This window comes from Opisthorchis viverrini, assembly GCF_000715545.1.
Source record: "Opisthorchis viverrini unplaced genomic scaffold opera_v5_281, whole genome shotgun sequence".
In the NCBI taxonomy this organism is placed as follows: Eukaryota; Metazoa; Platyhelminthes; class Trematoda; order Opisthorchiida; family Opisthorchiidae; genus Opisthorchis; species Opisthorchis viverrini.
Window position 1 is genome coordinate 332729 of NW_008751935.1, and position 10356 is coordinate 343084.

The 10356-nt window shown below is 45.9% G+C and overlaps 2 protein-coding genes across 2 annotated transcripts in view; one reads left to right on the forward strand and one right to left on the reverse strand.

The window, feature by feature from the left end:
- Nucleotides 1–6203, forward strand: part of T265_14847 (hypothetical protein) — a gene marked incomplete at both ends in the record, with an annotated part of 27929 nt that extends 21726 nt beyond the window's left edge. The window contains 4 exon segments of the mRNA XM_009175524.1: nt 3117–3268; nt 4406–4540; nt 5862–5937; nt 5946–6203. Of these exon segments, the coding sequence (XP_009173788.1) occupies nt 3117–3268; nt 4406–4540; nt 5862–5937; nt 5946–6203 (621 nt within the window).
- A 1356-nt stretch (nt 6204–7559) lies between these two features.
- The window catches only part of T265_14848 (hypothetical protein), a gene marked incomplete at both ends in the record, with an annotated part of 13938 nt that continues 11141 nt past the window's right edge, over nt 7560–10356 (reverse strand). The window contains 6 exon segments of the mRNA XM_009175525.1: nt 7560–7771; nt 7783–7948; nt 9689–9786; nt 9801–9936; nt 9978–10079; nt 10084–10315. Coding sequence (XP_009173789.1) covers nt 7560–7771; nt 7783–7948; nt 9689–9786; nt 9801–9936; nt 9978–10079; nt 10084–10315 — 946 coding nt within the window.

Consider the following 10356-nt stretch of genomic DNA (forward strand, 5'->3'; position numbering starts at 1 on the left):
CAAGAAAACCTGTCGGTTTTGTGGCGAATGACAATTTTCATGCCGCTGTCCCTACCGGAACCGGCAGCAAATACGCTCGATAAGGCCACAAAAAAGAATACTGCGTAGACAACTTTGGTGCTCGTGCAAAAATCGGCCCGATAAATGGATACACTACATTCAGGATGAAATCACCCGGCCGACGAAAATTCGTCTACATACCCATTTTCAGGCGAGTCGTTCCAATGCTATCAAGTGGGTGGCCCGGTAGAGGGAACACGACAACGTCACACAGGCCACACAGTGATTCGAGTATAAGGGGAATGCTGTCCACCGTGGACGCAAAGTCGATTACCACGTCAAGCGCGCGGCGCTAATCAAATCTTTGGAGCGCCCGATAGCTGTAACATAGCTCCAAACTGGAGGACATTAGATTTCAAATCAGAATGCTCACTGCCCGAGAGACTTACAGACATGCAACAGAACCTCTCTGAAGCGTCACAACTGAGCTCAAATCAGTAGTCGAGTGAACTGCGTCGTCAAGGGAGATCTGTCCGGAGGCCAGTCGCTCCTAACGACGGAATATTACATCGGTTGGACAGATAGGCCACGCGCGGACTGCGGACTAGACCATCAAACTACTCCTGTTTAACTCTTCCTTTTCCGCTCACTCTGGTATATCAAAACGCACGGCAAAACTGGAGGACGGTAGATTAGATATTGATTCTAATGTGAAGACCCTGCAGTCATTTGAAGTAACGCGGAACCTGTGAGTATATTTGACGAGCAAGGTAAAATGCACCTCAGAATTGATACAATTGTGGACTAGAGGACACGTGGCTTGATTTGGAGTGTCTGGTCGTTATGACTACCCGCAAGTGTCTCGTCGCTTTTGGGCAACATGCTAAGATACAACGAACACAGCATCGTATTTGCCATATGATACGACATACGGTACTTATTCAGTACATCCAGTCGATATCCTCATTGCTGCAACAGTCAAAAGTTGGTAAAACCTATACCTATCCCCAAACCTACCATATGCTTTCCGAAGGCATGTACAGCTGGCGTGGAATTGTTACCAAAGTTTAACTACGTCAGCATTGCGTGAATTTATGTTTTCACGTAGCTGCCTGACTGTCGGATTTCATCCCTCGCATTCCCTTAATGTATAAGTCAGTCAGATAATAAGGTGTAAACCAGGTGCCATGGGTAAGTCTCCAGCCGCCACCTATCCGTTGAGCAACAAATGGGGAACCGGTAAGGAATAGCCATGCTTTGGTAACTATCCAGTCAGCTCATTGTTGATGGTTCGTCGCATTTGCCTGATGTATTGGGAAGTTAGGTAGCTACTGTCGAATGCAATATCTTCGACACAAGAGTACGGATGGTTATCTGACTACCCGTTATACCTTAAATCGTTGGTGACTGCCAGTCCAGAAGGTGGTGGTAAGTGCTTCCATAAATCGTTGCCGTCTGGCGTTTCCAACTGGATAGCTTCTGAATATAAGGGTGGATGGCAGTGGATGTATAGGGGGACGAGTAGAGTTGTCCTTTACCTCCACTGAAGTGTTCTCAAGTGGTACGATGATGACGATGTGGACACCTCAGAGTGCTTGTGTTAGGCTAGTAGTAGGTTCCATCCATCTCCCCTTCCATTCCTTTTTTCACAGTAAAGTCTCAAATAAACTATGGCAGTGTGATATTGAAATATGAGTGTCCAACACTCATGTGTGTAGTCAATCACGAGAAGGCAGGATGCAAACCATCTGGATGTGGGTCTTTATGTGATCAAGAAAGGTATCTCGCGGTGTGTGTCAACTTGGGACCCTGGTACCTTCTGTTTTTTTTTCGTTCTGATCACTTTCCATGATGCTGTCTGTGGTTTCTGATATTCGAATCAGTCTGTTCGAATATGGGTGAAAAAACCGTCTCCCCTAACATCGAGATCGCAGTCCGTCCGAGTTTGTGATGAAACAAAAAACAACCCGGTTGCAGCATAGCGTTGAAGTAAAACCAGTGGAACCAGACAGCCATGTAGCACACTGGTGACTGTTGTGGGAATCCGACCTGATAGGACCCTGTCAGCCATGGTTTTGAGTGCAAGGCACCCGCCCTACATACCTCATGCCATGCAGCAAAATTACCAGCTAGCCGAAAATTGGGCTGTGAAGTTACTAGGTTCGTTCTAAGCGGTTTAAGGTATATGGATGAGGTGAGGTTGAGCATGTATATGTGGTTTTGAGACACCGCAGTCGCCAGACTACATGGAAAATAAAGTTATAGCAAAGAATATCCGTCACCTCATTTGTTATTCGAGGTTTTACTTAACGAGACCTTTTGGGTTTGTAAAAGGTAATTGTCGATTGTACTGAGTGGCAGCCCATGGACATAACGGGTTGGGTATTTCACAATCGAATGATCCAGAATGGGCCAGCGGTGGAATGGAATGACGTGTGGGTAAGAGCGAATGTCACTTATCAATCGCTTTGGTCGAAGGATCCATGAACTCTGAAGTCTGGTCCTCAAGGCAGTAGGGTACTGGCTCAGTGGTTAAAACGTAAGTTTACTGACTGGAAGGTCCGTGTTTCGAACCCGACCTCTGCATTTCGACTTCGTCTGTCTAGGCTTGGGCAACATGGCATCCCAGCCCTCGTGCTTCCTTCGGGTGGCATGCCAGCTAGGCACCGAAAATGTGTTAACCGAACGATTACCAATCCTATTATCTACCAGCTCACTTTGGGGGTGCAGGAAACCCGATATGTTTGAGGCCGAATTGGGCTTTCAATACGTTTTGAGTGTCTTTCGACTGTATTGAATTCACCGGCGGTCGTGCTCAATCAGTGGACGATCCCACTGTGCAGTTCTTGGACCCAAAGGCTCTCAACCGTCTTCAGGAGTGGGCGACACTGATGTTTAATTTCTTAAGCACTCACACCAGATGGAGATGGTCGGGAACTTGGAAGCTCGGGACAGTTCTGTTGCTTTTTTATTTTTGATTAGTGTGAATCCACTTGACAGATCGCATTTTATGTTCTTGTGCTGTCATCAGCCACGTTTCATTGTTGTTCTTATCACTATGCTTACTGGTGAGCCTTCATTTTGTCTCATTGCAATCTCATGTTTCCTCTCCGTAGGTCATGTATCTGCTTCTTCATTGGGAAAAAGGCAGTCCATACGAGACACTAGATCAAGGCGAAGCGCGAGTACTGACACAATGGGAACAGTTCGATGATGGCGAGCAGTTTTCCCCTACAAAGAAATTCCTTCTGGTCGTTCCAATCGTATTGTAAGTCTGCGTTGTTTTTAATTGATGGTGTGTGGTTGGCTGAGCATCTGTGCTAACTTTCAAACCAAATGTGCTGACACAAACCGACCGAATACTCTTGGAGAGAACACTGTCACAGAGAAACTCTAGTAATGGTCGTATTAGCGCCACTGTCAGTATTTGGGACATTTGTGTCTGCACATGTTAAACTCTAGTATGGTCGTATTAGCGCCACTGTCAGTATTTGGGACATTTGTGTCTGCACATGTTAGAAGATCCTTTGTGGTAGCTTGCGGTGACTCGCACTCGATGACTGTGTTGGTACCGTTGCATGTCGGTCGGTTTCTCATTTCCTCATCCTTTTTTTAATGATGGTCCTTCTCACTGATTTGGATTTGGCTTCTTACCTGGACTGCCGCCTACTACAATACTAACTTGTTTATTTGCTTACTTCACGGCGATTTTCTGCTGTCAGAGGATGAGTCAGTTCTCATCTGAAAGCACCACGGTTTACAATGAGATCGCCTCTTGTACGGGGTGTTGCTGTTCACCGCGGTGACTTCTCCAGCCAAACACCATAAAAATACATTGATTCTGTCAATCTCCCAACTGCGGTTTCGGAGAGATTTCGTTGTAGAACATCCGAAAGTCTTCGAGAAAAAGTAGCGTCTTCGGAAAACTTTCCTATTTCTTATTCTCATGACAATGCGTAAACACGTCCGCTACAACGCGGGCTGTTTTTTCATTCCAATCCTCATAGAGGAAAGAAGCTCCGCTGCCTATCTACATTCACTGATCCATCTTTACACAAAACAGCTCAATTTTTTCTGCTTGCATAGCGTCGCTAGGTTAGTGAACTAGGGGACAAACAGTCCTATTCTAGGTCACATTCAGTTCTTGTTTCCAAGTAGGGTGTTTATAGTATCATGGAGTACTACTATATTACTATAGTACTATAGTATAGTATAGTACCATAGTATAGTACAGTATAGTATTATAACCGCATGCCACATATGCTGACTAAGCCAGCTTGGTCTTGCTGTTAACGTTATCCGGTGGATAGTTACCAGATCAAGTCTAAGTATACAGTATACAGTTCAGTCGATAACTTCTTAACCGGCGCTTAGTTCATTCCTCTCGTCTTGGTTCTGTGCTCAGATTCCTCCTGGCGAGTTTCTACACCGAGTACGATCCGATGCATTGCCTGATCAACGCCTCCTCCCTGATTGTCCTCGCTGTACTTCCCAAATTGCCGCAGTTCTATCGGGTCCGAATTTTTGGAATCAATCGCTGGTAGCCGTTCTCATTTTCGGTTGCCCCCATTTCATTCCAATCCACTGTGTTGACCCATCTGGCACTCTGGACCCTGGATCCCATTGACACTGCGTTTCCACGCCCAACGCACCTCCTTCGACTCAGCCTTCCAGTTTGTTTATCCCTGTGATCCCAATCGACTTTATTGTTGTTTACGCTTCACCAGTGTACATGTTCAGCGACTTAACAAAGAAAACAAGACAAGTACAGCAATAACATTCTTTTAATTCGTCTGATATTGCCTTCTTTCCAGCTGCGTTGGTCCTAGTAACCAACTACTGGTCGCGGTGATCTGCTTCGTATTTTTTCAAGGCTTGTAACCGCATCCCACCCGTGTCTCGTGGTTTGTTATGGTCTTTTATTTTGCCTATTGATCGACGATGCCCTTGCTACAGCGAATCCTTTTCAAAGTCTAGTTGGAGTGGTGGTGGTGGTGGTTGACCGCTTGATGCTTACTCGCAAGTGGCTTCATACTCTCTCCATCCCGTCTTGTGTACTCGGTTCACACTCGACCAATTGTTTCCGCATACTGACGTTCTAATTTTCTGAATTCTTCAACCCCTGATGTTTGGATATCTGAAACTAAAAAAATCCCGTTCACTATATTGAAGTATGAGACATTGTCCTGACGATGGCATGGATCCCGTGTGTTTGGGACGTTTTTGATCTTTCCCGTTGTTTGCGTGCATGGTTAATGTTGGCCTGCACTATGATTCAAGCGCACTAATGACTACCTTATATGTTACACTGGCGATGAGAAAGTCTATTTTTACATCCAACCACGTTTTTCAACATGGAAATGACGCGGTCGCCCCAGGTGTTACTACCAAACGGGTGCCGGTCATTCAGGTGTAATATGCCCGGAAAGCCTTTATTCACTTTGTACAAGTGTCTGGCACCCTCCGTGGAGCTCTAATTGGGAGAGGAAATTGCATAGAATCAAGTGAATTGCGTCCATATGTACCCATGGCGATGTACCTGACCTTGCTCGGGTGTGTCGTTAATTTTAGCGCATCAAAGTGACAACACTGGTTTTGTTTTCAGTGGTTGTATATCTGGGCTGTCATGTACCTAGATGTGGAATTAGTGCTCATTGTTCAAACGCTGCAAGGTGATTGGATTTGAGCTCTGGAAAAAATTTGGACGAGGTATGAACTGTAACTAACACAATATGGTAAAAGTAGTCGAAACCAGTATCTACTCGATTTCACCCTAGAGGTATCAGTTGTACGTTCCGTAGATGAAATGAAATGAGGAAAGCCCTTCGCGGCGAAGTCAGGACTCTGATTTTTTTGTCCAGTTCCACTGGATTGTTACTACTTACAGCTGTATGCTGTGAAAGATATCCCTGGGGAGGATCTCTCGAGATGGCCCAAGTGGCTAGAGCACGAATTTACTGACCGGAAGGTCCGTGGTTCGAATCCGACCTCCCTCACTTGACTTCCCCTGTCTAGGCTTGGGCAACCTGGCAGTATCCCAGCCCTCGTGCTTCCTTCGGGTGGCATGGCAGCTAGGCAAGGGCGCTACAGCTGAAGGATATATCTCTCGAAATCTTCGTCGATTCAACATAACTTCATTATATACCCAACTGTCGCTTGACTTTCCTCCACACAACCAGTCCGGCAATGGATTTAATCACCACGGTTTGTGGAGTAATGGGTTCCGGCCCTGCATTACCCTCCACGTCGTACCACTTGTGTCTTGTCGTCTCGAAAAGATCTTTTTGCTGCAACCAGTCCAGGTATCACGTGTCCGCAAGCTTCAGTGTCACCAGTCCACCTGTCACTACGAAACATGCATGCTTATTGAAATTCGACCGTTTGCTCATTACTGATGGATTATGAGCAACACATCGGTCTCTTCTTACCCAGGTCAGCGACGGTGACACCTGATATTCAGATTAACTTGTTTACTCCTAAAGACGACACTTCAAAGAATACATCCTGTTCTATTAACCCTGATTTGCTGGTAGACTGTCGCGAATAGTTGGAGCGAGGAGCGTGTTTGGAGACTAGGCCGTAACATTATTGCATTTCTTAGGCTCAGCATTTGCAATCCCAACGCAGGATGAAGGCTAGAACATGGGACAGACGGATACATTAGCAAGAGGGCCTGCCAGGGAACGCAGTTTTACGGATCGATTGTCCACCGGGATTCTTTGAATAGATGTTGATTTTTAACATGCCTCTGGAAGGAGATTCGGTTACCGAGGTGTTCGCACGATCGAAACTATCTCAAACTCTTCTCAATAGTATTTATTTTCTAAGAGTGGGTCACTAACTCTTATGAAGAAAGGATAGCTTTTGGTATGGACCTGTTTCACGACAATCCGTCCATTCCTGTGTTCCCGTGAAAGTTGAACTGCCATTTGGTTGTCACAGAACGGTACAGTATGGCTAGAAAACGTCATTGTTCGTTACTCGGAGACACAAGCCAGATGTCAGGAGTGGTGTATTGAGTTGGGAGTAACTGAACCAGTCAGGAATTCGCTATCAACTGGAAAATGTTTGGGACCGGTTGGAAAGTCATCGTTTCAGAGGGGTTTGGTAAACAATCGGTGGATTTATTGCTGGGCAACGTTTCGCTTTTGACAAAAGCTTCGTCAGGCTAAGTGAGTAAGTAAGTAGGTTGATTGGGTTTTAAGGCAGTCGGAACCAATCTGTGAGATTCCTTATGACTAGTGACGTGGTCCATGCTGGGTGTTCAGTTTGTCCCTGTTTGTTGATTAGTTGGGATGACTAAGATTTACGATAGATTGGTTAGGGGGGATTCGTCTTTATGATGAACCCAGATTTTTTCGTCCTTGCTTCTTCAGTCTAGGACACAATGGAAAATTCCTCTTGGGGTCGTTCACAGATTTCGTTCACCTGTGTCCGTCCAAAGGTGCTGGGACAGTGGTTTGGGGATTGGGGTGGGGTGGTTAATTGGATCTAACTCTACTTGGAATTTGTACTTTTAGACCCAGGCGATTTCGCTGATAACCGCACACCGCCTCGTGTCACCTCGGCTGATCTAAGATCCCTCTCCACACGTTCACACTGGGATGTTTGGCGATTTCCACCGCCTCGGCCACCAGTCGCTGTGGTGTGAATCTTAAACCTCGCCTCAGGATGTCCACATTTTCAAAATCTATCCTATGCCCAGTGTCTACAGCATGCCCTGCCATTGCCTGGGATTTATCTGCGTTTCTTGGTGGTCTGTTAAGGAACGCTTATGCTCACCGATTCTGGTGTGCAATTTCCTGGCTGTCTGACCTATACAAACCTTCGTACAATTGTTACGTTTTATTTTGTATACACAGTTCCTAGTCCTATCAACCGGAAGGCGATCCTTCAAATGCAACAACACCGAGCGTAAAGTTTTCCGCTGACCGTATTCAGTATCCTTCTAATAACTTCAGATGTCCCTACTTTGTATGGAATGACCGCTGTTCCGATCCACTCCTTGTTGGCACCAGTACCCGTCTTTGTTGCCGATTAATTAAACCCATTGGGTATCCGCTATCTTGAAGTCGCTTTTTTACCCCAAGTTATGCTGCTCTTCGGTCGACCTCCTAGGTATTTTGACACTTGGAGTAATTCTATTCCGAATATCCTATCGAACGGCCATAGCCCTCCCCACTCCGTTTTCTCGTGATAGTTGCCCATTAAGCATTCGTGTTCTACCTAATTTGTGTATGGAGATCTCCCTACACATTCTCGATGCGATAGACGAGGAGACAGAGTTTCGCTTACGTTGTGAAAAAGTGTCAGCTCAACAGTTGTGCACACAGAGGACCTCTGGAACTAAAGGCGAATTGGAAATCGATGCTTGTATGTACAGGGAAATTCGTGATGATCTGTTAAATTCCATGAAATTCCAATCAGTGAAGCCTCCCCCCCATGCCAAGAGGAGATCGACTGGACATGATACCGAATCTTGATGAAGCTAACTTCTCACTCTCGTGCGAGTGTGGGTGATTTTGCCAATTTCAGTACCCACCCCTCATAAAAAAATATTCTAATTTGTTCCGTTCGATACTTCGCAGATTCTTCGTCTTATTTTCTCCACAAACAAACCTGGTAGTGAATTGGGTATCATTCTTCTTTACTCAGTTGTCATGGCAACTTTAGATTCAAACTCCTATTCGAGGACAGAATGGAGCCGGTTCCACCTATCAGATTGTAGGCGTGACCAACACGTGAATGTGTTGTCAAGATGCTGCGAAAAATTTTGCTTCACGCAAGACCGCTGAGGCTGCTCCTTACTTCGTGCAATCACCTGTTTTATATGGTTTTGCACCAAGATACCTCCTAGTCAAAACCAGATACTTGTTGGAAATCGAGCTTTTGTTCCATTCTTGTTCTGGAATGGGACTTCGTGCGGAATGGTGAGATATGCATACACCACATTTCGATCTCCGTCGCTTCATTCATCTTTCCGACTGGAGATAAACAATCTGAACAGGATTACCAACCGATGAGATATGTGTTCAGTCACAAACTGGCAATTGGTGTTAGTTTATCTACCTGTTTTGAGCGAATGCAGTTCCATTTTAATCAACGGGCATAGGCGAAGATCTCCGCCATTTCCTAATATGTTGTTTCGTCTCCATTCGTGGAGGACGCAGTTTCCAGCTCGATTGCTATGACATTTCGCTGACGCGGAAACTTCGTGGTGCATGGAAATTAAATCGCTGATTTTTTTTAAAATCTAAAAGACATTTCTAGTCAAAGCTAATGAGATTTTTTCAGAAGAGCTTGGTAAACAATCGGTGGTTTTTATTTGGGCAACGTTTCGCTTTTGACACAGCTTCATCGGGCCAAGTGAGCAGGTCACCAAATTGGCTAGGTTATATAAGACAGACGGGGAACCAGTCAGTAAGTCCTCTTCACACTAGATCATTGTTGAGTGTCAATTAACGGCTCTTGTTGGCTAGTGCGGGTGCCAAANGTGCTTCAGTTGATGATTCAACTCGGTTGCCATTGGTAAACTTTCCATGGTCTTTGTGGGGTCTTGAGTGCTCGGACAACTTAGTTTGAGGGGGGGGGCTGAGGTCAAGTGGAATTCAGATGATGGCCACTCTTCCTTCCGATGACCGCACACCAACACGTGTCAGCTCGACTGATTCAGAACCGTCCTCCACACGCTAGCCAGTTCCACACCTTCCATTCTGTTAACACTGGGATGCTTGGTGATTTCTACCGCCTCGGTGATCAGTCTGTGACGTGGACCGTAGTCCTCGCCTCAAAACCTCAACATGTTCTAAGTATTTTGTGTCCTGTTTCCAGTGCGTGTTCCGCAATCGCCGAGTCTTTCAGTAATGCTCGATATTCATCTGCGTTTCTCGGCGGCCTGTTTATTTTTCTACTATGCTCCGACTCAGGCCGTCTGTCCTGTATAGACCTTGGTGCAACTCAGGCCGTCCTGTATAGACCTTGGTGCAGTCATTACACTTAATTTTGTAGACAGTCTGTGGTTGTTTGCCGGGAGGCGATCCTTCAATCAATCCAGTGCAGAGCGTTCCCCCTTTGGAAAACTACTCTTATGTTAGCCGTGTTGAGAATTCTTCGAATGACCTCCGATGTCCCTGGTTTGTATGGGATAACAGCGGTCCCGATCCATTCCCTGTTGGGTTTCCCTACCGGTGCCAACACCCTTCGCAATTGACGCTTAATCAAACTAGCTGGATATCCACTACCCCGAAGTTTGCTCTTTACTTCAATTCGGGCCGCTGTCCGATCAGCTTCTTCTGTGCACAGGGCCCTTACGCGCCTAAACATTGATCACGCAATACTTGCAAATACGGACTTCGG